This window comes from Lolium rigidum, chromosome 1 (assembly GCF_022539505.1).
Source record: "Lolium rigidum isolate FL_2022 chromosome 1, APGP_CSIRO_Lrig_0.1, whole genome shotgun sequence".
Taxonomy (NCBI): domain Eukaryota; kingdom Viridiplantae; phylum Streptophyta; class Magnoliopsida; order Poales; family Poaceae; genus Lolium; species Lolium rigidum.
In genome coordinates this window covers 54,125,197-54,150,906 of record NC_061508.1, presented here as the reverse complement: position 1 = coordinate 54,150,906, position 25,710 = coordinate 54,125,197, and the positions used below count along the sequence as shown (strand labels likewise).

General features: G+C 45.5%; 1 protein-coding gene and 1 pseudogene across 2 annotated transcripts; both read left to right on the top strand.

Annotated features, from left to right (window-relative positions):
• LOC124707996 overlaps positions 1–6,440 on the top strand; it is a 7,328-nt pseudogene extending 888 nt beyond the window's left edge.
• Positions 6,441–15,298: 8,858 nt separating this feature from the next.
• LOC124685356 (rab GTPase-activating protein 22-like) lies at positions 15,299–21,499 on the top strand. 2 transcript variants are annotated; one of them, XM_047219707.1, is made up of 5 exons: positions 15,299–15,354; positions 16,706–16,841; positions 16,989–17,038; positions 19,380–19,433; positions 19,982–21,499. In XM_047219707.1, exons 1-5 carry the CDS (start codon positions 15,299–15,301, stop codon positions 21,198–21,200), a joined length of 1,515 nt encoding a protein of 504 aa, XP_047075663.1. In that variant the 3' UTR covers positions 21,201–21,499. The 2 variants fall into 2 exon arrangements, with proteins under 2 accessions (XP_047075663.1, XP_047075662.1); XM_047219706.1 differs by having other exon boundaries at positions 15,313–15,635.
• The last annotated feature ends 4,211 nt before the right edge of the window (positions 21,500–25,710 follow it).

The window sequence follows — 25,710 nt, the reverse complement described above, 5'->3', positions numbered from 1 at the left end:
GGCTTTGCGGGCCGTCGCTCTGAGGGACTGGGGCCAGCCGCAGCCCTAGTTGTTCCCGGCTCTACGGTGTTGCCCGTCTCTGCCCGCCAGGGGGTTTCTGACGTCAACACACTCTTGGTGGTGGCGCTGTTTCCTGGAAGTCTTGCAAGCAGACCATTTTAACGAGGTCAACTATGGAAGCAGAACTCACAACATTAGATACATCTACTGTCGAAGCGGAATGGCTTCGTGAACTCTTGATGGACTTGCCTATGGTTGAAAAACCAATACCGGCCATCCTCATGAACTGTGATAATCAAACTGTGATTATTAAAGTGAAAAGTTCTAAGGATAATCTGAAAAGTTCCAAACATATCAAGAGGAGATTGAAGTCCGTCGTAAAAGCGAAGAACTCCGGAGTGATAGCATTGGATTATGTCCAAAGTGCTAAGAATCTGGCAGACCCTTTCACAAAAGGACTATCAAGAAATATGATAGACCTAGCATCGAGGGAGATGGGTTTGAGACCCACCTGAGTTGTCGAGGGGGTAACCCAACCTATGTAATCGGAAATTCCGTGAAGTAGGACCTGGGAAAACAAACCAGAGCAACTGAGTTGAGAGAAAATAAATACTCCCACTCCGCTGCAGATGCAATTCTCTCATAGCTACTGTAAGGCAGGTTGACAATGTCTTAATGTGTTCTGAGCGGCTCTCGATGAGCGAAGACGCCGTCCTACAGGGCGATCTTTTGAAGAACACACCTATATGAGTGACACTACCGGTCATAGTGTGGGAGATTTGGGTGAATCTCTAGTAAGCTCATGAAGGGCCGAGGAGTATGACTTATAAGCTCCACCCGAGGGGATGGCTAAGGTAGCCTAGTACCGTGCCGGCATTGAGCGAAACTTGCTGCACAAAGACTGACAATTCAAGGCATAGTCCATTGTTCAGTTGTAGTCAAGCGTAGCACCTTGCCTAGGTGGAAGTTCAACTTAACAGTCTCCACTGAAGTGCAGGTACATTAAACAGTGAATGAAACAAATGTGTCATCTGATGTGCATATGAGATCTGGTGGGGGATTGTTAAATGTATATGGGCTGCAGCCCAATAAGGCAGCCCATGTAGTCTACAATTCCTGAAATCTCAAGGCCCATCACGTTGGCAGCTTGGGACAGCCTTGGGGGACAAAGTTTAGTCCCACATTGCTAGTTGGGAGAGAGTTGGAGTGGTATATAAGGGCTGCTGTTCTAGTCATTCCAAGTGAGTGAAAATAGAAGGAGCCCCTCGCGCACTCCTCCTCCTCCGCCCGCCCCGCCTCGCCTCGCCTCGTCACGCACGCACGTCGCGTTTCGTGACTCGAGTTCGAGACACACTCAAGGAAGCCTAAATTTTTGCTTGGTGCACCAACTGTGTTGGGTACGTGTCGACCTGCATGTACATGCTCGCCGCGTGTCCCTGGCTTCCTACGCGTGGCAACGCGGTCGGGGCGACTCTCCTCCCAGGCTATACAAGGAGACCGATCAGATCTGGAGAACAGTGCTCTTAGATCTCTCTCGCTCGTGAAGTTCCTTTTGCTGTGCTACTCTCTAGTCTTTCCCATCCCGGCGACTGCATGCACAGCCGTCCGGGAGAGCAGGCCTCCGAAACCCCGTCCGTTGAGATCCTGCACCGGGAGACGGGCGATAAGGTTTTTAGGGAGCGTCTCGGCGCGACTGCTCGCTGCTGTTCGTCTTCTTCTTCGACGGTTCGGCTGCTTCATCGACAGATCCGACTACACCATGGGCGACATCAACAACTCCCATGGTGATGGTGGTGCTGCTGCTGGTGCGACCTTTCCGGTCGCGATGTACGTGCTTTTCCTCTCCTACCTTGCACTGCTACTTGTTCCATGTTCAGATCTGATGCATATGCTTAGTCTAATGTGTATGGTTAAGTATGCTTGTGCATCTGTAATGTTGCTTTCGGTAATTAAACTCACACGGAAATTGCCTAATAATCCAACAATATCAACATGTCTTGCGTTACAAGTACAGAGATAAGAACAACCGTAATAACAACCTAACAAACTAGTTAGGATTCTAACTTATCTAGCTACAAACTACGTTACAAGTTATGTTACGTTTAATATACGCCTCTAGGTATGATTGGGTGCGGGAAGTGTGATGAAGGTTAACCTGGACTTTAGTAGAATCAATCATTTTGTAACAACTTAGTGGTAAAAACTGTCAAAAATCCTTAGTTGGAACTTCTTGTTGCAAATGCATAAGTAGGAGGTAAAAAATGGAATAAACGAACGAAAAAAGATGTATCAAAAAACAAGCCACAAATGCTAAAAGAATAGCCTATCATTTTTAACAACTTGGGGATAAAAACCAGCAAGAATTCTTAAATGGGGTAATTTTGACACAAATGCACAGCTAGAGTAAAAAGTGGAATAAACTAAAAAAATAGTTGCCGATGAAAGATGCGGGATTCGAAACAAAAAAATGGCTAGCTAGCTGTACTAGTAGCCGTTTCTGCCCTCAGCTCCAAAAGAAAAAAAAGGCTCCTCTGCCTTTCTTCGTCACATCACATCGATAAACAGAACGGCTAGTACGCCGCCTGCACTGCAGTGAATGAGCGTATGAAGCAAGCCACGGATTTCACCGCCAGGTCATCGGCAATCGCAGTGAGCAGTGGGGGAGAGCTGCAACGGCATCCAGAAGAGGAAAGGGGATCATCATCAGCGGCATCTGCCGGCGAACACGATGTCGGCGACGATCAGCGGCAGCATCGAGCGGGACGTTCTGGAGTGCCCGATCTGTATGGATCCTCTCCAGCCTCCGGTCTACCAGGTCTCGTCCCTTCACTTGTCTTCCTCATTGTATATAGATAGCACCATTTGATCCGAAATTGAACTGGGATTTGGGATGCCATGCCTGCAAGATAAAATCATAGATATAGATTCCGGCTAAAATCAGAGGCATAATGCATATAGGGGATCTGCCCATCTAGCCCTCTCGGGGTCAGATTTTGATTTGGCAGAACACTTACAAGAGGCACTAGCAGGGTGAAAGTTTCAGTCATGGATTCATGGAAATCTTTGACTACCTGAAGAAATATGTGGCGCCTCATTGCCGTGTAGGCCCCTGAGTGTAGTGATTCTTTCTGGTCAATATACTGTGTATGATACTATGATGCTTCTACAACTGAACTTGCCACCTGCACAACATTTCCAAGTTATACACCATCATTAGTTTCAGCAAGAAGCCAATAACTAATCGATCAATCACAATTTGCAAATTTCCCACCTGCTGTTCCCTGCAACCTTCTGAACTGAAACTGAAACACCTATATTTTCAGCATGATTAATCATTTTCACAAGCAGGCATATGGACTTATGCTGAATTCCCTCTTCATACACAGTGTGCAGTCGGGCATGCGATTTGCTCGTCCTGCCATGCCAGCCTCACGAACAAGGACATGTGCCACACGTGCTCCGCAACCGGCGGCTACAACCGCTGCAACGCGCTCGACAAAATCCTCGAGTCATTCCGTGTCCCTTGCGCCAACACGAAGTACGGATGCACCGCCGAGTCGCACTACCACGAGGCGGACGAGCACAAGAAGTCATGCCCGCACACACCGTGCTTCTGCCCGGAACCCGGCTGCGTGTTCGCTGGCTCAACCGTCGCGCTTCTGGCTCATCTCACCGGCGATCACATGTGGCCTTCCACCGAGTTAAAGTACAATTTCAAGCTCACCGTAGATGTACAAGAAGGCATGCATGCTCTCCACAACCGAGATGCTGGCCTGCTTTTCCTTATGAAATTCACCCCTGTGCCGCCTTTCGGCCACGCTACCTCTGTCCTATGCGTCGATCCTCATGCCACTGCCACCGAGGAGGCAGAATGCAAGTTCAGGTGCCACCTTAGTTCCAGCAACACAGACATTGGTTGGCAGAAGACTTCGGATTTCCAGGTCAGGAGCACCAACCTCTCGGAAGGGTTACTGGCGCCGGAGGATGGAGGCTACTCGTTTGTTGCGCCCAATACCACAAGCATCACTGTCAGTATTGCCAGGATAATGCGCGACAAGCGTGGGAATGAGATCCGACTGAAGCGTTTGCGGCAAAGTTTACTTCCATATGCGATAGCTACTTGATCAGTGTGTGGAATTCCATGATGGATCCAAATCAAGCCGATGCACCTCCATCTACTGCATGATGCTGGATGATTGATTTGTGGAAAATAAAGGATTGCTGCTACTACATGATAGACGGGATGGACACAGGAGAATTTGTGCGGTGCAGCTGCAGCAGCTGAGTTCAGAGCGTCTTGTTACTGGCTATTATGTAGACGTGTCCTAAATGAGTTTGAGATGCTTCAACGAGCAAACTGTGTTTCCAGCAAAATACTTTTCCTGGCAGGCCATAGATGAGTGATTAAGTGAAGGTTGCTCTGGTAGTTGTCATTACAGTTACAAAGAAAGCAGAGCGTGAGTCTGTAACAGCCCTGGTCAGCATGATGCTTCGTAATTGTTCGAAACAAGCAAGCCATTTAGAGTGCCTGGGGAGCTAATCAGGTATGCTTGCTAGTAGTAGTTTTTAATAAATTGGGCAGGGTCTGAACTCATGATTACGATTATGCCACAACCTGAAGTCAACAGTAGATAGAAGAATCGGCAAAAAAGTGACTCATTGGTGTAGACTGTCAACAAAGGTGCACTGTGTGTCTGTGTGCTTACAATTCCACAATGATTTAGACAGTCTAAAATATTACCATGCTTCTCTTGCGGTGTGAATTACCTCCACCTAAGCCTGCCATTAATTTCCATATTGACTTAGACTGGTCAGCGAAAATGCACCAAACTGGCCAACTGGTCTTTCAGGCTACATGGGCAATACCATGGCATCTATTTAAACAGCGTCATACCTCAGAATCTGATCTCTACAAGGTGAAAACCAAAACCTCCTTTTAGCCATTCAGTCTCAACCTAAACTTTTTCGGGATGGAAGTGGTTCTGTCTGCTGCTGCAGGTGACCTTGTTAGCAGTTTTTTTCTCTTTTTGATGAGCAAGTATTCGGACGTCGCATTCTCGGAGGAGGAAAAGCCTGTGGAGAGGCTGCAGCAACTCCCGCTAAGAGCTCACATGGTTGTTGAGGAGGCGGATTGGCGGTACATCACCAACTCTGGTATGCTTCTACAACTGAAGATGCTATCCAGGGCTATGTACCATGGTTATCCTGTGCTAGACACCTTCAAGTGCAACCAGCTAATCAAAGAGGGCTCTAATGAAGTGACGAGTACTGACTCATTTGCACATATCTTGGCACTCCCTGAAGTGCTTTCGTGCAATTGGTGGTATATCAAATCACAAAGTTGATAACAGCTGCGACCTACAAGAGGCCTTGTTAAAATTAGGAACTGCCATTTCTAATATGACAGAGTTTGTTATACTTTTGAGTGGATGTGAATCCATGATGTTTCGCAGACCCTACGACACCTATCTTTATCTTGACAACTTCATGTTTGGTCGTCAGACCGAGAAGCAAAAAGTCATCAACTTCTTGTTGCAGCAAAACCCTCATGGTTGTCCAGCTGTGCTTCCAGTCAGGATGCCACCTAGTCGGGAAGAAAACTTTAGTGAAGCATGTACGGAATGGTGAGAAGGTCCGTGGGTACTTCTCTACAGTTTTGCACTTCAACAGAGACAATTTATGTAGGATAAACCATGGAAGCTGCATATCAGGGAGAGAGAATATTGGTTGTTGTAACAAAATTTTCAGATGTCGATGACGGGGAGCAGAAATCTATTTTCCAAACAGTGACATGCATAAGCACATAAATCAAGGTTATAATCCTAAGTAGGATTGAAAGTTTTGCAAGATACGGTACCATGGAGCCAATCAACCTAAATAGATTACAAGATGAGGAATACAAGTACCTCTTCAAGACACTAGCATCTGGAACTGCGCGTGCTGACGAGTCACGACCACCTAAAGCTAACACTATTGGCAGGAGAAATCATCAAATTACTGGTTAGGTCATTTTTGGGAGCATATTCAACTGCCTATGCATTGAGGAGCGATCTAAACCTTGGATTCTGGCTTAGCGTGTTGAACATATCAATTAAAAAAGTGCGAAAGAACAACGTGGTGTCCCTGTATGATGAGCATCCGTCATACCCTTTTAGACCCTATCCAACAGCCTTGACTGGCTTTCTACCCTCTCCCGCTGCTCCGCTATACATTATGCATCCTCGAACTTAAGTCGAGGTTTCCCAAAGAAAACTTTCCAAGATAAGTATCACCGGCATCAAATTGAATCCTTCTTTTCGTCCCAAAGGTGCTTTCATTTAGTGACATGGCAATCACGGATACCTCCTTATATCGAATTCTGTTCCCGTGTTCCGTCTTCTGCTCAAAAGCAGCCTAAAACAACCTTTTGAAGGAAGTGTGGTGCAACTATTTGTCTCTAGTGTTCTTCTATGTCTAGCCTTTTGTTACCTTTTTTTGGGGGTGAAATAGCAAATTAATGTAATGGAACTGCAGTAACCAAATAAAGGAGTGCGTGCATCACTTGATGCAAAGGCAATGGACTTGACCTCTTTCTTGGAGAAAATACTATAGGAACTTGTAAGGTTTGTTTCATGGTCTACTTCTATTGTTGTCAATGCATATTTATCCTTGTAAAACTTCTTGGCATCTTGTGGAAAACTTAATTCTTCATGTGTCCAAGTTGGTTGGTTTTGTGATGTAAAAATATAGCTGATGTCCTCAACATACTCTGTTTTATGTTGACTGCTTTTTTTTTTTTGCTTTATTACTTTAAAGTTAGGCATATGGGATATTTTATCTAAAATATGAGTTATTCTTATATATAGGCCATACATGTTCCGACTACAATTCTCAAGTTCATATGTGTTGCATAGATGTTTGCATTTCTTTAAGAACAAGACCATGGAGCAACCGGGGCTCCCTATTTCTAGTGAGCTTGAGCATCTCAACACTCACTCCCAAAAAATGCTTTTTGGAGAAGAGAGAGAAATTTATTTTGAGTTCAAAATGCTCATCTTCAGAATGAGTAAAACAACTGGAAAGTCCTTTTGACTCTCGAGCTCCAATGCTCCCTGCATATTAAGAAAATCAAAAATTACATTTATAGGTTTCAAAAATGTGAAACAAAATCCTAAAAGTAGATAATGCTGTATCCCACTAACGTGCAAAATCTCAGCTATACAAAAATAATAAAGTATGATTTTTTTGGGAGATTTGTAATCACTAGCTATACTCAGATCCACACTTATCATTTTTCTGTATCAAAAAATACACATTATTTCTGATTGATAGTTTGCACTTTTGTCAGACATCCTGATTTTATTTTCAGTTTGTTTGAAACCTAGATATATGATTTTCATTTTTTTTAAATGTATCGGTGGTACACATGCACACCAAATCTCCACTCATAATATCCGTAAATTTGATTTGGGTTACAAACACAACTAATACAAAGCACGAAAGGAAACTATCATTACAATTAAAATCACAACGACAAAGATCACAGTTGTACCACATGAATGTTTCAGGCAAACTTCTTTCTCGATAGCATGTATTTTTATCCTCCTCATCTTCAACCTATTTTCATTCTTGTACTCATAAACTACGTCGGCTATTTGCAACTCCAATTGCATCTTCTCACCTTGTATTCTCATGAGCTAGCTCGATCTCATCTTCCACATTGTTTTTTTTGGTCGATTGTGAAGTTCAAGATAAGCATCTTGCCTTCTTTGCAAAGGTTCAACAAGGTTTTCCAACCATCAGCACCGCACCCATCACAAAGTAGAATCCTAGAATTTCGAAAAATCAATTCAAATGGGTTCAATTAGGGTAAACCCTAGATAGCTTAGCTCATCAGATTTGTAGATTGTGCCGGTGGTAAACCAGGGGGATTGCACTTTCTGAACTCATGGAACAGGACACCATGGAGGCCGATCAGGATGTGCTTAAGTTCAGCGGCGACACAGCAGTGGCCGTGAACGACGCCATCCACGACACGAAGGGGACGAGGACGGGTACGGCCGCGGGGCAGAGATGTGGCCATGGATGTCGCCTGGCCATTCCCGAGAGGTTGGTCTAGTATAGCTCCCCGCGCCTCTAGTGGCGGATGCAACTGATCCAGAGTGCCAACCCCACTTCGGCGGATGGTTTGCGACTAGGGTAGGAGGCTAGACGACATTATGATGTGGGCACGACTAGCGGAATTTTCAGGTCGGCAGTTGGAGCTTCCCGCGTGTGGGTTTGGGCGTTTTGGAGGTCAAAATGGAGGAGTATTTCTAGGAGGCGTTTTTTTTGCGATTTTGCTAGTTCCCAGCTAGCTGAAAACTAAGTTCATGCTCAGCCAAGTCTAACACCGTCAGATTGCATCGTGATTTGTGCATATGAGTTGCAAGTTAAGTTGCAGTTGCAAGTGGTTTGTATCAGAATTATGATGATGCGTAACCCTAACCGGGCCGCCTTGGTTTATATTTATATGCCAGAGATTACATACGGTTACAACACGGGTATACAATACGTATACAATACAGACTCTATCAAGTCCTATACACAGCTAGGATATATCATCTAACACTCCCCCTCAATCATAACTTATCCAAGTTAAGATTGCGTCTAAAAGATACTAGCTGTGTTGTAGACAGTGACTTAGTAAACCCATCAGCCACTTGATCTCTTGAAGGAATAAACCGTATGTCCAAAAGCTTCTTAGCAACTCTTTCACGAACAAAGTGATAATCCACCTCAATGTGCTTGGTCCTAGCATGAAACACTGGATTAGCAGACAAATATGTGGCACCAATATTATCACACCATAACCGTGCTGCACGAGGCTGAGGTACTCCCAGCTCTGCAAGTAAGGTCTGTACCCAAAGAACTTCAGCTGTGGCATTTGCCAAGGCTTTATACTCTGCTTCTGTACTAGAGCGAGAGACAGTTGCCTGCTTTCTTGCACACCATGAGATCAAGTTAGACCCCAAAAACACAGCAAACCCACCAGTGGACCTTCTATCATCCGGACAACCAGCCCAGTCAGCATCAGAAAACGCACTGACCAAAACAGAGGAGGACTTACTCAACCTCAACCCAAGAGAGATCGTTCCTTGCAGATAACGCAAGATACGCTTTACGGCTGACCAATGCACTGTAGTAGGTGAATGCAGGAACTGACACACCTTGTTCACAGAGAACGAGATATCCGGCCTAGTTAGAGTCATATACTGCAGAGCTCCAACAATACTCCTATAGCGAGTAGAATCCTCACTACTCAAAAGCTCACCATCAACTATTGACAGTTTTTCAGAAACCGAAAGAGGAGTATCAACTGGTTTGCAGATCACCATATTCACCCGTTTCAACAAATCACTAGCATATTTTTCCTGAGAGAGTATGATACCATCCTGTACCTTTTTTACCTCAATCCCAAGAAAATAATGCAAGTCACCCAGATCCTTGAGAGCAAAATCAAGACCAAGATCATGAAGCAAAGCATCAACAGCCTTCTCTGACGAACTAGCAACAACAATGTCATCAACATAAATAAGCATAAATATAGTTACTCCCCCTTTGTTGTAGAAGAACAGAGAAGTATCAGCTTTGCTGGCAGAAAAACCAATGGCCTGTAACTTAGTACTGAGACGAGAATACCATGCCCGGGGTGCTTGTTTGAGACCATAAAGAGCTTTCTGCAGTTTGCAAATGTAATGCCTATGAGAGGGCTCCTCATATCCAGGAGGCTGACGCATATAGACCTCTTCTTCCAGAACACCATGCAAAAACGCGTTCTTCACATCTAGCTGACGAAGATGCCATCGCCGAGAAACAGCAAGAGACAGAACCAAACGAATAGTGGCTGCCTTGACAACAGGACTGAAAGTGTCCTCATAGTCAATACCATAACGCTGTTTGAACCCCTTGGCCACCAAGCGAGCTTTATAGCGATCAACAGTACCATCGGCCTTCCGTTTGACCTTATACACCCATTTGCAGTCAATCACATTCCTGCCATGAGAGCTAGGCACAAGACTCCAAGTATTGTTCCGAAGCAAAGCAGAGTACTCTTCATCCATAGCAAGCTTCCACTGAGGATCCGAGAGTGCTTCACTGACAGTAGTAGGCTCCCCCGTACTACAAAAGTTGCCAAACCGAATGCGATCATACCTGACACGACCATCTGTGACAATTTTAGGCTGAACAATACCATGTTGCGAGCGTGTACACGGGCGCGCAGGAGCTGCCGTAGCAGGAGCTACAGGAACAGAGGAAGCAGAGGATCCGGTAGAGACCGGCACATCTGACGAGGCAGCCACAGAGGATCCTGTGGCCTGAGAAGAAGCATCACCAGAGGCCGCAGAAGATCGCTGTCCCGCGGCAGTGGAGTCTGACGCTGCAGCCGAGGACGCCCCACTCCCGCCCACTGGCGACGGAGGAAGCAAATCAGGAGACGCCACGAAGGAGGGACGCGGGTCCAGACCACCCGCGCGTGATCCCGAAGCAGATCGGCCCGCCGATCCCGAGGAAGATAGACTGGGGGAGTCTGGCGCCAATGATTGAGAAGAATCTGCCCCGGTTCCGTGCCAGACGCTGTAGGCTCAGCAAATGCACTGTTTTGAGCAGAATTTTCACCTGTTTCCTGAACAAAAGACTCAGCTTGAACAGTATTAGCAGGATTAGCGTCAGGGTTCACTTGGAAATCGTGCCCTGCATGACCATGCACATGAAAAGGTTGCAAAGTAAGAGGAAGGAGGCTAATTTCCTCACGAAGACGAGCACCCGCATTAGAATGGAGGGAGGCGAACGGAAAAACCGTTTCATCAAAGACAACATCGCGCGAAATATAAACACGACCGATGGAGATATCAAGGCATTTGTACCCTTTGTGAAGACCACTATACCCAAGAAAAGCACATTGCTTAGAACGAAACTGCAACTTATGTTTATTGTAGGGACGAAGGTTGGGCCAACAGGCACAACCAAAAATCCGAAGAAGGGAATAGTCACCTCTATTTTCAAAGAGGCGTTGCATGGGAGTTTGGGACTGAATAACTTTGCTAGGGAGGCGATTAATCAAGTAGACATCTGTAAGAAACGCTTCATCCCAAAACTTAAGAGGCATGGAGGCAAAAGCAAGAAGAGACAAACCAACTTCTACAATATGCCGATGCTTGCGCTCAGCAGGGCCATTTTGTTGGTGAGCATGAGGACATGACACAAGATGAGATATGCCAACACGTTGAAAGAAGGAATTTAATTTCTGATATTCACCTCCCCAGTCAGTTTGCATAGCAATGATTTTCTTATTAAAGAGCCTCTCAACATGATGTTGAAAATCATGAAACTTCTGAAACACATCAGATTTCTTTTTCAAAAGATATACCCAAGTGAACTTGCTATAATCATCAATAAAACTGACATAATATTTATATCTCCCAAAAGATTCAGAGGCAGGGCCCCAAACATCAGAAAATACAAGTTCAAGTGGAGAAGAAGACACACTAGTAGACTTGGGATAGGGAAGTTGATGGCTCTTGGCCATTTGACATGCATCACACACAGACTCTTTATTTGACTCACTAAAAGAAATTTTATTGTCTTGAAGAACTTGATGAACCACAACCGAAGACGGATGACCTAGACGCCTATGCCAAAGCGAAGGGGAAGACTTGATCACACCATGAGCTTGATGATCGGATGGAGAGGCCGAGGATGGTGGAATAGGGTAGAGGCCTCCCACACATCTACCTTGAAGAAGAACCTCCCTCGTGTCCTGATCCTTTATGAAGAAAGAGTTAGGCCAATACTCAACAAAGGCATGATTATCATGGGCTAGACGACTAGTGGATAAGAGACTTTTAGTGGCTTTATGAACATGCAAAACATTTTTAAGATGCAGGTCATGACTAGGAGTACGAATAACAGAGTGACCAACATGACGAATATCCATACCTGCACCATTAGCTGTGTGAATTTGTTCGTTTCCATTGTAGCGATCCCTCACATGCAGCTTGTCAAGTTCGCTTGTGATATGATCTGTTGCTCCAGAATCAGAGTACCAATTTGTATCAACTCCATATGATCCAACAGCTGCACCTGCTGTCTTCTCCGGACCATGGTAATTCTTCTGAAACCTCTTCCAGCAGTTCAATGCTGTATGTCCTTCTTTGCCGCAGACTTGGCAGACCGGCCTCGGACCTTGATTGCCACCGCCATAATTCTGTTGACGGTATCCTCCACGACCGCCATTGCCACGGTCGTTTCCACGATGATCGTTGCCGCGATCGTATCCACCGCGCTGATCATAACCACGTTGCTCGAAGGGACGCTGATCCTGGTAGTTGCCACGACCACCATTGCGCCCTCCACGATATCCACCACCACGGCCGCCCCGAGTAGCGGCATTGACCGACATATCTCCGCCGGTCGGGCTCTGATCTTCAAGCCGAGCTTCATAGGACGACAGCTGGGCATACAGGTCACTCAAACTGATATACTTCTCAGCTTTGATCAGGGCAGTGATGGCAGCGACAAAACCATTGTAGGTCTCGTCGTTCAACCCAGCCAGTACATACGATATGACATCCTCTTCATCCAAGGGTTTCCCTGCGGTAGCCATCTCATCTGCCAGGGACTTGATCTCATTGAAGTACACCGCAGCTGTTTTGTTTTCTTTCCTGGCCTTATTCAGCTGCGTGCGGAGCTGTACCACACGGGCCTTCGACTGTGAGGAGAACATCTCCGTGATCGCTGCCCAGGCGCCGGCAGCACTCTTCTGCCCAACCATCTGGGTCAACACCTCCCTAGACATATTCCGAAGGAGGTACCCGAGCACCGACTGATCGCTTGCGATCCATCTGGCATACTCTGGATTCGGGATTTCAATCTCTTTCCCATCCGCATCCTTGCTGGTCAGCGTCTTCTCCGGCTCCGGCGATGATCCGTCCAGGAACCCGTACAACTGGGCACCACGAATATCCGGCAGAACCTGTGCTTGCCAGAGAAGAAAGTTGTCCCGTGTGAGTTTTTCAGAAACCGACGCAGAAAGCGACGGCTTGTCCATCGTCGAGGAAGACGATCCCAGCGACATTGCTGAAGATCAGACGAGGAGGTAACGATCGCTGTAGATCGATCGAGGGGACGGCGGCTGCGCTTCTCGGAGGCTAGATGTGTTTTGGAAGAACCTGCTCTGATACCATATCAGAATTATGATGATGCGTAACCCTAACCGGGCCGCCTTGGTTTATATTTATATGCCAGAGATTACATACGGTTACAACACGGGTATACAATACGTATACAATACAGACTCTATCAAGTCCTATACACAGCTAGGATATATCATCTAACAGTTTGTAACTTTAAGTTTTTTTAGTCGTAAGTGAAAACGCAACTAAAAAAGTTCTCCGCCCGAACTGTTAGACTTGTTTCCTGATTCGAATCAGTGAGTAACTTTTAGTTTCCAAAGGCAGCATGAACGAATAAAAGGAAGAAGAGATCCACGCCTCAGGGGAAAATGAAACAAATGGACGCAGAAGCACATGAGGCGATCTGTGCAAGAAGCGATCAAGTCTAAATTAGTCTGACGTGCCCCTCCATCCCAGAAGAAGTCACATGAACATTTGGGAGAGGAACGTGGATCTGTTTTTGCTCTCTCGCGACAGGCGCAGGTCGCACGACGCGGCACGAGGGCTACGGACCTCCGATCGGCGCCGCGCCGGCCGAGTCTTGTCCCTCATAGTATAAAATAGCGCCGCGGTCTCTCGCCGGGGGAACACGGTGCGGTGGTCGCCGCCGCCGTTGTGATCTTTGGCGGAACGTCCCAAAAGGTTGGATCGAGCTAGGCAACGGGCGGCGATGCATCGAGTGTTTCTATCAAATGATGCGACCAGTGCGGCGCAATGGGCGTATCCGCCGTGCTTTTGCGACGCCGCTTTCGTCTCTGGTGCTCGAACGGACGATTCGCAAGCTGCGGCAGGTGTCCGAGGAGAGGATGTGGCATGGGCGCATGTCATGGGTGGAAGCTCCAAACGATGGAGGCGATCTCATCGTGTCACTGACCTCATCCACCATATTTGGTCGCTCGGTTAGCTGAAGCCAAAGGAACCGGTCATTGTTGCGTAGTAGCAACGACGATTCGTGTTGTAATTAACGATGGGCATCTTGTACTACTATCAGCTAGAGACTAGATCGAGATGGATTAACTTTGTCCGAGCGGTGATCGATCGTTGCACAACGCTCCTAGAAAAACATGGCGGCCTAGCGCATGGCCGCACGCGCGCGACTAGCACTCCGGCTTAGTTTATCGGCCGCAGAATCGTCCAAGATCAACGGGCATCGATCATGCCATTATCATAGACTCATTATCATACCATCATGGACTAACACTATCACGGCATTTTTCTTTTGGTCTAGCGCCTTTATGTGTTTATATATAGTAACGGGGCACCAATTCGGCATCTGGTCCACTCACTCCATCGAGCAACTTGCCTATTTTCTGCGACCGTGTGTGTGCCTTGGGTTCCATAATGGAACGGTTCGCGTCAAGGCTGGTCTACTCTACGGCGGCAACCCCATCTTCTCAGCCTGAGCTCAGCGGCGATCTTTTGTCGTGTCATGCAAACATGGCCCATTGACCAGCCCAAGGCTCTGACATCATTTCAACCATCCCTCAAAAAATATTTTATCATAAATGAACATAAATTGCATTTTTGATCTCATAACTACACCAAATAATACAGCATATCAAAAAAGATATGGAGCCAAATTTCAAAAGGAAAGATAGGGACTCGCCACTGACATAGTAACCCACAATAATAACACCAGAAGCGGACATGTACCAAACCGCAATCCCATACGGAGTATACTTCACAAGGAAGAGATACCGTGCCAAATATGATAAGTACCGAGCATTTAAAAAGATCTCGACAAAACCCCTTGAAATGGAGGAAATTTAAAACGAAATTATGGCTCCGATATCCATAGACCGAATTTCCTTCCCATTACACCAGGAATTATTACCAGCATACCTGCCCTCTACAATAAGATGCTCCAGACGTCTCACTGACCTGTGGGCCCCAGAAACTGATACCTCACGTGTCAGTCTCAGTACCCGACTGTTTAAAAGCGGCACCCATCGTTTTTTTAACTCGCCTTGTCTCTCTTCGGAGAGAGGAGAAGAGAACCGAATCGCCAATCCGCTCCGCCCCGCAGCGCCTCCGCATCCACCACCAGCGCCTGCGCACGCCTCGCCGCCGGCGAACCCCGCGCTGCTGTCCGTCTGACCGGGCGCATGGAGTGGCGGCCCGCCGCCCTGGCGCGGGGGAAGTCGGCGTGGACTTGGTCCCGGTAGTTGCAATACAGGCGGTAGGTAGGTAGAGGCCGGCGGGGGCGATGAAGGCCCTCCGGCGATCCAGCACCTCCTCCTCCTCCTCGTCCTCCTCGTCCCCGAGGGCGCCGTCCTCGCCGCCGCCGGCCTCGTCGCGGATCCAGCGCCGGTCGCTCCTGCTCGTCGCCTCGTCCGCCTCCTCCCTGGCGGCGTTCGGGAAATCGGCCGCGGCGGCTTCTGCGTCAAAGTCGGCGCTGCTCGCCGCGGATTCCTCGTCGTCGTCCTCGCCCAGCTCCGACCGGTCAGTTCTCTCGGCCGGAGTTATGGCCGCCCATTAATACAGAAATGAAGTCTCGCTTAAATGGGGGATTTTTTTTTTCTTTTCTTGTTCCATAGTCTGTTTTGTATTTTTAGCCGACGGTTTTGATCAGAGTCAGCTGATGATGCTCGAAATTATCCTTCTTGCGTGTGCCCTGATGGAATTGGTGGTCTGGTCAGTGGTAGAACTGGTATGCACGCCGCTTTAGACTAAAAAAAGTTTACTTTTCTTGGAGTGCTCAGGCCAAGTTGCTTTACACGCTTTGATCTAGATAAGTCTTGGTTACCCATTCAGACTGCTCATAGTGGGAGTAACTTAGGTAGTAACATCACACATTTCAAGATGTTTTGGTGACATGGCATAGCAATAAATGAAAAAAAAAGGGAGGTGGTAACTAGCTATGTTACCATAACATCACACACCCCAAGATAAAATGAGTCTACAAACTAATAAATGAGATTTTGCATGATACCATCTCTAAGTTACTTTCCACTATGAAGGTAGTAACATGGACTAGTAATTTATGCATGACACTACCTTATGTTACTTCCCACTATGAGCAGCCTCACACTCCATAGTCGTAGGCATGAAGACGTAGCCCACCTTATCGTGCTAGCTCCGTTTCCATGAAATGCGCGTCAGTTGTTCCACCAATTTGCAGTACTATACTACTAGCATATAGAAATTAATGACACGTATTTAAATTTCATTTAGAGTAGTTCATTTAGTGTGTTTAATTTCATTCAATAGCGGCTTTATACTTCTCAATTAAGTTTCCGAATTACGTGCCATGGATTAGTTCATTTCAATTGTTTCTCAATGTGGGTTGTTGGTGGCAACTCATAAAGAAAATTTAGCTTCCAAGGATAACATCGCCTGTGATCTATTTGGTTGTCGAAGGAAAGTTATGCTGTGAATGCAAAGCTGAACTGCAAAAATGCGTAACATAAACTATCACCGGACTATGATTTGATCTTATTCTTACCACTTTTATAGAATTATGAATCATTATCTGTTTCACATTCTTATAGAAGCAAGCTATCTGATTTCAGAGGTGGAAGTAAATCTCCATGGTCTCGAAGGAAGAGAAAACGAGCACTCTCTTGTCAACACTGGAGCCGGCTATTCTCTGCAAATGGGAAGCTTCGTGATGGAGGCAGAAAATTTCTCAAGAAAGTTCGTAGTGGGGTAAGTTTGTTGTTATCCAGGTCTTATTTCTAATGGCTGACTGATATACGTATGTGATCATTTGTTATACACATGTCTACTGCAATGAAATGTTCTGCGTCCACTTCATAGAAAGTTGAGGTATATTAATTCCATCATTCTCTGCAGGGAATTGAACCTGGTGCCAGGGCTGAAGTTTGGCCCTTTCTACTTGGAGTGTAAGTTACCTAACCTCTCTATTGTTATATATTTTTTAAATCTTATTATGGTCATGTTGCTGACAGGGTTTGAAGTTGTAAGCTTGTAGATATGATTTTAATTTCAATAGGTGCCATCTGAAGTTTTTTTTTTCCTGTAATTTACAGAAGCCTTAATTGATTTAGTAGTACTTCGGTACTCGTTTTATTTACATGTTGCTGTCTGCCTCTCTATCTGTTGTTTTGTTGGTAAGCAAAATAATGTTGTGACTTGTGAACCCTCGAAGAACATGTGGTGAACCATTGAGCACTTACCTAACTGGGACTGTTGTTATGCATGTGCAAGCAGATTTTTTAGGATTAACTTTCCTAGAATATCAAGAACTATTTATACAATCCTGCATGCGGTATATACGCCTCAGTTGATGGCAAATGAAAATAGAGACAAAATTGTATGCATGTACTGTTATCTGGCCTCTTAAGTGCTGTGCAAGCATGCATTCGCTGACTGCACACTAGTTTAGGCATGAAGCCCAATATTATGGGACTACTGCGTAGCTGGGTTAATGCAGAGAGTATAGCCTCGAAGGTGTGTTCTTGACTGCCGTCCCGCTCATGCATGCATTTAGATATGAACTTGTTGAGCTTGTGTCTAAAGATCAATACTATGTTCATGTAGCCATTTCTGCCCTTTAGTCAAAAGTGAGACTTCACATGATAACGTTGATAGAGATAAAATCTGATATTGCACCTTGTATGAGAAAACCGCTAAATGCTTCTGGTGACCTGGGTTTCCTTTCCACTTTTCGTATTGGTGTTTCTTTCTTTCATGAAAAGTTATAGCACTGCTGAAAACAAACAAACAAACAAATAGAAGAATTACAACCTATGTTGGGGGGCATATGCTGTGAACTAGCTCGATCAGGTATACTAATGTACTAGGAGGCAGAGGAGCCATCATTATGTACAGAGCATCCAAATTGATGCGGGCGGACTGCATCCCACTAGGTTGAGGATTTTGTGAAAACGTCCCTTACGAAGCTTGGTCTTCCACAGCGTACCATTTTCTCAAAACCCCCAGCCGAATTTGTCTCTCCTTTGTTGTTGTTTTTTTCTGACTGTATGTCTATATCCCCTTTGTTTTCCTTTCATCCACAAAGGAACTTTAGCCCAAACTGTTCATCTCCAGTCTAAAAAAAGGGTCATCTTGTCTGCAACGGTGGCACCCAGCGACGGAGATCCTTGTATTCACCTCCATTTCGTAAATTCAAATGATGTGGATGGAGCCTCTATGTCTAGTAGTTTGATTTTTCTCCCCGTCCGTTGGCACAGATTAAACTTCATTTTCTAGCTCCCGGTTCTGCAGCTTTCCATTTTTTTTTTTTGCAAATTAGGTTTTGAGTTTTGTTGTATGTTAGCTGGGCAAGGACAATGTATCTGTCACATATTCAGGTACAAGCAAAATCCAATAAGTTGGTTAGGAAAAGGAGAAATTTGGATTGCTGGGTTGCTGCGAGAGTGCGAGTCCAGGTGGGAGGGACGTGTTTGTTAAAATGTGGAGCTGCCAGAGGGGTTGTGTGGTAAATGTGTGCAAGCAAGTGAATGCCTAGCAACCCGGTTGAATCCAGAGTGTCTATTTCATATCCAATGGCACGCTAGTACATTAGTACACCTGATGGAGCTCGCTCTCCCCCCACTATGTTGTCAATGAAATCCGGAGTCCAAGTGTCCAATTAAGTGAACCAAATTCTCATTGAATTGGATTTTCCCATTTGAAGGGGGTCGGACAAGGTCGGCAGTAGTATAGTTTAGATCAAGAAAACTATTCTGAAAGAATCAGCAACATGCAAAGCAACTGCTTTTATCCTTTTAGAATACAGTTTTTAATACCTAGGCCGCCTAGTGAACTGTTATGGTGACTGATTCAGCGGCCGGTCCGCTGGTCCGAGCGGGTTGACTGTGGCTAGTTAGCATCATGTTTTTCTTATATTACGTGTATCAGTCACAGTCAGCAAACAAGTGCAGCTCAGGTGGTACTGTGGTAGGCAAGTTCCTCATGGATTGACACATTTTGCATTGAATATTATTCTCTCGGTATTTCGGTAAAATGGTATAATTGCTCAAATGGAACAGACTTCCAATGGCCTCAATTTTTTTCGGTTCACTCATTGTCTGTTCAGTGTTTGGAACCATGTTTCTGAAGTCAGAGCTGTGCCTTAAACCATAAAATTCAGTAGTTATATTTATACGGTGTAGGAAAATTTAATGTGACTTGTAAACGAAGTACTTTTATACTGTTGTGACTTGTTAATAGTCTTGTATACTAATTCTGGAGATTGACCAAATTTCTTGTCATATGCAGTTATGATTTAAATAGTTCTGAAGAGGAAAGGAAGACAATCAAGATAAAGAAAAGGTAACATTTTCACAACTCCACTCATAGTCTTCTACTGGCACTTGCTTTTTAAATTTACTTGTACATGTGTCTTGCATTGGTACTTTGATAGTAACCCAGTTTTACATAGCTCTAAGTGAGTAGTAAATAAGTACTCCCTCCGTTCCTAAAAAAGATTCTCAACTTTGTCTCGATACGGAGGTATATAGACATGATTTAGCTATAGATACATCTGTATCTAGAAAAAGTTGAGAAGCTTTTTTTTTTGGAACGGAGGGAGTAATACTTTCTCTGTCCCAATAGTTGTTGCAGCTTTTTTTTTCCCAAAATGAATGAACCTATACAGTAAAACGTGTCTAGATATATCCTTATCTAGACCAAATTTGACTAATGCTGCGACAGCTAATTTGGGACGGAGGGAGTATATATGATATGAGTGGAACTTTCATGATCTATGTTAGAACACACTGCATTTCAAATTATCAGACGAGAGCAGGATGAGAACACTGACTTTAATGCTGATGATGCTTAATTTATTGACAAATTCATTGGCATATCTTCTGGTGCAGGAATGAGTATGAAAAAATCAGACGTAAATGCCATCAAATACTGAACTGCCACAAGGGATTCGGGCTAAAGATCATAAATGAAATCAATAATGAGGGGTGCTCTGGTGGTGCACCTTACCTTGGAGGTGTTAGTTCAAGTGTTTCTGTATCAGCCAAGGAATTTAACTGTTTAGGCAGCGAGGCAAACAGTCCGGATAATGCTGACTGTGCTCCTGCAGAATGCATGGATGATGATACCAGTGAACTGACTTATGTCGATCAATGTATGGCAGAATCAGAATCTTCTGACACTGGATCTTCTGATGAGGATGACCATGGTCAGATGTCTGTCTGTGGCGATATTGAAGAGAATTGTGCCCCAGAGCCTAAATTTGTCAGGAGTACATCATCCAAATCAGACTTTTTTAGATCTAATAAAACTCCAGAAGATTTTGCAACATGGCAGCGCATTATACGTCTAGATGCTATCCGGGCAAACACAGACTGGGCTTTATACTCCCATAATCAGGCTGAAATCTCGAAGGAAAAGGCACTGCAGCGTGCATTATCTGTTGGGTTGAAAGACTATGACCATTTAGAGCCTTACATGATCTATCATGCTGCCCGGTTAGTCGCATTGCTCGAGGCATATGCACTCTATGATCCAGAGATTGGCTACTGCCAAGGTATGAGTGACCTCTTGTCACCTATAATTGCGGTGATGGAAGAAGATCATGAAGCATTTTGGTGCTTTGTGGGTTTCATGAAGAAAGCAAGGCACAACTTCAGGCTTGACGAGGTTGGAATAAAACGGCAGTTGAAGACTGTCTCTCAGATCATCAGGCGCAAGGACTCGCACCTCTACAAGCATCTGCAGAAGCTGCAGGCTGAGGACTGCTTCTTTGTGTACAGAATGGTTTTGGTCCTCTTCAGGAGGGAGCTCACCTTTGAGCAGACTTTATGCCTGTGGGAGGTTATGTGGGCTGATCAGGCTGCCATTCGAGCTGGGATTGGAAGATCCACGTGGGGAAAGATAAGGCTCCATGCTCCTCCAACCGATGACTTGCTGCTCTACGCTATTGCGGCTTGTGTCCTGCAGAGGAGGAAGCTGATCATCGAGAGTTACAGCAGCATGGATGAGATACTGCGCGAGTGCCAAAGCATGGCTGGGCAGCTCGATGTGTGGAGGCTTCTAGATGACGCGCATGACTTGGTTGTCAACCTCCATAATAAAATCTGATTTGGTTGCTCTTTTCGGATCGTCTGTAGACCTAAAAAAATATGCCTGAGGTATGTTCTCAGTGAAAGTGAATCTTTCATCTGTTGTTTGTCACCCGGCATAAAAACGATTTTAGGTATAGAAAATGAATGTTGTAAGCTTATAAGTGGATCAAGTTCCCTTGAAAGAAAAAATATAGCATGGATCAAGTATCCTGAGTTCAGCAAAATACATCTCTGGATGTTATAGTTACCAGGTTACTGGCTTTGTAAACATGCATTGTTATTTAATATATATAGGGAGTTTGCTGTTTTTCTTTTGCTATAGTGTTCATTCCTGTCAAGACAATAAAAACCCTTTTATTGTTTCCCTTTTATAGTCAAAATAGATTTTTACCCTTTTTAAGTATTGTCTTGTTTAGGTTGCACACCACATATCCCATGTGGTATTACCCTTTTTTAAGTATAAAGAGCGATGTTCACACAATTGCCTCTATTGGGCTTACCGACATTGCATTTAGAGGATCTCTAGCAGATACCCATCCGGTCGAACCGCGTAACACAGATGAAGTTAATCACATCGCGTTTTTTCGCTGCGAAAAGCGGCATGGCCGAACAGATCCCGCATTCCAGTACCTTAAATTGGAATATTCTTATTTAGGTTTGCCGTAAATGTTGAATCGGTCTTGTACTGCATAAAATGATTTTGTTGTTTTAGGTATATCTCAGACTTCACGTAAAATAAAATTCTAGTACATAGCAACACAAATCAAATTTATTATTGTTCAAACACCACACAGTACAACAATATCCAAATTACAATAATTGTTTAAATCAAATACCTAAACAAACAAATGAATGGTCCAACAAGGGAAAAACAATTGTTTCACACAAATTGAGAATAAAATAAGGAAAAACTAAATTAGAGGCCAAACATTTCCTAGTGACGCTTCACAAGATCATCTCGCAGCTGCATATGCTTGTCACTGTTCCTCAATCTGCTTGTATGTCTCAAGGAATGCTTTGATTCAATTATGATTTCTAGCAGGTTTAACACGGCTGCCAACATTATCAAATTGAAATGATGATGCTATGAAGAGTCTTGTTATCCCAAATTTAGTTAGCCCTCGAACAATTTCAAACCTAGTTTGCAAATTACCGAAAGCTCTCTCTATGTTGTCCTTCCAAGCCGCTTCTTGCATTTTTGCAAAGTGAGCTTCCATTTTGATTGTGAGGTTGGCTATGGTTTTCACAAATATGGATCATTTTGGATAGATCTCGTCTGCTAGATAATACCTCCATGATATATTGATGACCGTAAGCCAGTACCTCACGGTTGACAAGCTTACCAAAATTGGTGATCTTTGCAGAAAGTTTATAGGTCCTTTGAGGCTATTGCTTCAAGCATAATGGTTGGATCACGATGATGTCTGGCCGTGCCATGCTGCCGGGCAGATCTTTCATGTCCAATGCATATAGTCGATGCTCCCAACCATCTCCTGGCTAGATCTAGTGCTCCGGGCGGTAGCGACGCGAGGATTTTCCGAGCTGAATGTTCAACACGCGTTGATTTTGTACGCGATGGGGAAAGCACCAAAATCAGGCCGTCAATCCTAGTATATCCAGCATATGGCGCCAAGATGGGGGTTTGATGCAAAAAGAATCGGAGCCAATTTTTTTTGCGAAATCTGCGCGAGACTCAGATCTACGCCGGTGGTTATTATTCTGTTTCGGACGGGATGGGGTATCTGCAATAGATGGTCTTAGGGAATCTCCAACGGCGCGACTCAAACAGACCGCGCAGCCGAAAAATGCGTCTAGGACCAGGCCAGTGGACCGACGCATAATGACCGGGCTGTCCGTGGAGACGCAAACGCGGACCAAATATGCGCCACAGATGCATCTCTGCGGACGCTGTGCGGTCACGCCGCGTTACAGCTCTCGTCTGGGCGGACGTTTCGTCGGGCCCGCCTGGCAGCGACCCTGGCTCAATGCGTCTTCTCAGCGGCACCAGTATTGGCGACGAGGCGTCGCTTCGGTAGTTTGCGCCACGTTAATGGCGATGCCTCGCCTGCCAACCCCCGGCGGACAACTTCGACGAGGAGAACGAAGATAGCATGGACAACGTCATGGACCCGGCCATGGACGCGAAGTTCATGGCTGACGTGAAGCAGGAGGCAGAGGAGGAGCGGGCGGCCCATGCGGCGTTTGACGCGGAGCAGGAACGCCGCAGGGAGGCGACGGCCGCAGAGGACAAGCTCGACGACGACTTCGAGTTCGACTGGAACAGGCCTGACCCGTAGGAGAAGGCAGCGAAGCAGAGGGCCTTAGTCGAGTCCTTTGAGACGCTGAAGAAGGCCGAGGATGCCGCCAACGAGGCGTTGTGGCAGTGGCTATTGGAGGACGCGACGACCCACCAAGCTCTGGCGACCGCACGGTGGATGGAGCGGCGGATGGCGGAGAAACTGATGAGGAGGGAGGGAGGCAACAACGGGGCCGGGACGTCAATCGCCCGAGTAGTCTAGGGTCTTGTTATTCCTTCTTGTTTTTATTTCATACTTGTTTTATACATTTGAGCTGAATGAAAAACATGTTGGAAAAATAATATGGGTCGTCCCACTCGGAGCACACCCGGATGCAAACGGATACGCGGTCAAAGACGACCATTTTCGTGTCCGCGGTCCAATACAAACAAACGCGCGCGGCCATTTTAGGCGTCCGAAATGCGTCGGGTGTTGGATATGCCCTTACTAGACTTCTATTTTCACTCCCAGATCCTAGTTTCCACCATTGCCTCTATTGGGTCTACTGACATTACATTTCCTAGATCTTATGGTGCAAATCTGAATTTTCACACGATTGCCTCTATTGGGTTTACTGACATTGCATTTAGGAGTACTAGATTCCATTTTCACACTCCCAGATCCCAGTTTCTGTTCTGCTCTGTACTTATGTTTGAGACCGACAGAGATAGGGTAAGATGCTGTCGCGTGCATCAATACTTCCTGTTCTGCTCTGTACAGCTGTTAGAGAATTCAGACTTGCACCATAAGATCTGAATCACATGTATGCACACTAGTGGAGGGGAGGCAATTGCCTGTAGTGTTGCTGTTGATACCGTTCCCATCTGTGATTCAGACTTAACAGCTGCGTCCACTTGATTTGGGGACGTCTTCTTCCATGGAGCAACAAGAGAGAAATGGTGATGAGATTTTGCACTGCTCAGGGGACACCTGCACTAGGCTCCAAAGCCTTGATGCGATCTTACCTGAAGCGAAAGGAGGCAACCACCACCATAAGTTGCCATGGCCCATTTATGCATATCGTACACACACTCCCGCACTATGGGTTCTTCCCGCTTGTAGTATATCCTTGTGGCACATACGAGACACCTGAGCAAGTCATAAAGGTATAACAGAGCACAAGTCACAGAGTAGGATGATAGCAACGTGCAATGTACTATGTATACTTACTGTTCTACCGTTTTGAAACACATATGCTCCCTCTGTAGCTAAAAACGGGCTACCCAATGTTTTGGCAAGCCAATGCCAAATTTACCAGAAGATTGCAAATTTTATAGAGTTTGACAAGGCAATCTGGTAGCCAACCAAGTGATGGCCAATTATCTAGGCTTTGCCCAAACACTGATTTTTTTGGCATCAAACCAAGCATATGCTCTTTAATTCAGAATTGCTTGAAATAGTTCGTAGTGAGCTATCTCTCTCTTTCCTCTCCTATCCGCTTTTATTTGTCCTCGCGATTGACAACTTGCAACCCATCATTCATGAAGAAACGGAAAATGGATACTTTCATCGCCTCCGTAGACAGGCTACTCGCCTCCCTACCCCACTCGATGCGGACGATGCAGCGATACTCATTGCCCCAATCAAAGAGGACATCGACGCCCATACCCAAAACCTTCAAGACTTTGGGGAAGTCACTAGTCTTGTCACCAATTTCCAAAAGAGCATGGTGGTGCCTATAAGATGTGCCACATGCCACCCTTCATCAGTTCCCCGCCATGTGCTCCCATTTCCCAACCCTCTATTTGGGTCTTCTGCTCTCGGTGCACCGTCTTAGAAGTGTTGAGTTTCGATTTATTGTGGACCAAATGGCAAGCAATTACCAATGTGACAAGGAAAGTATGTCATTACTGCCAGGAGGGTTGTTCTCATCAAATCCGTCGTCACCACTTCGCAAGCGACTTACCTCTCACTGCGTGGGATCTGGTTTGTTGTCCCAAGAGCATAGGAGGGCTCGGAGTGCTGGGTCTTGAAAATTTTGCAGCTGCTTTGAGAATTAAGGTGGCATGTCTCCATAATGTGTGGAAGCTTTCGGCACTGGGTACGCCCTTTTTTAAAATTAAGGTGTCCTTGGTTTGAATGGATGGATCCGGATCATGCTTGAATTGGTTTGGGGCAATCATGTGATGACACTTTTTTTGATAAAGGGAGTATATTAATATCGAGAGATACAAATTACACCCAGCCTCTGCAACAACGCAATACCCTAATGGCAGTACGGATGCACAC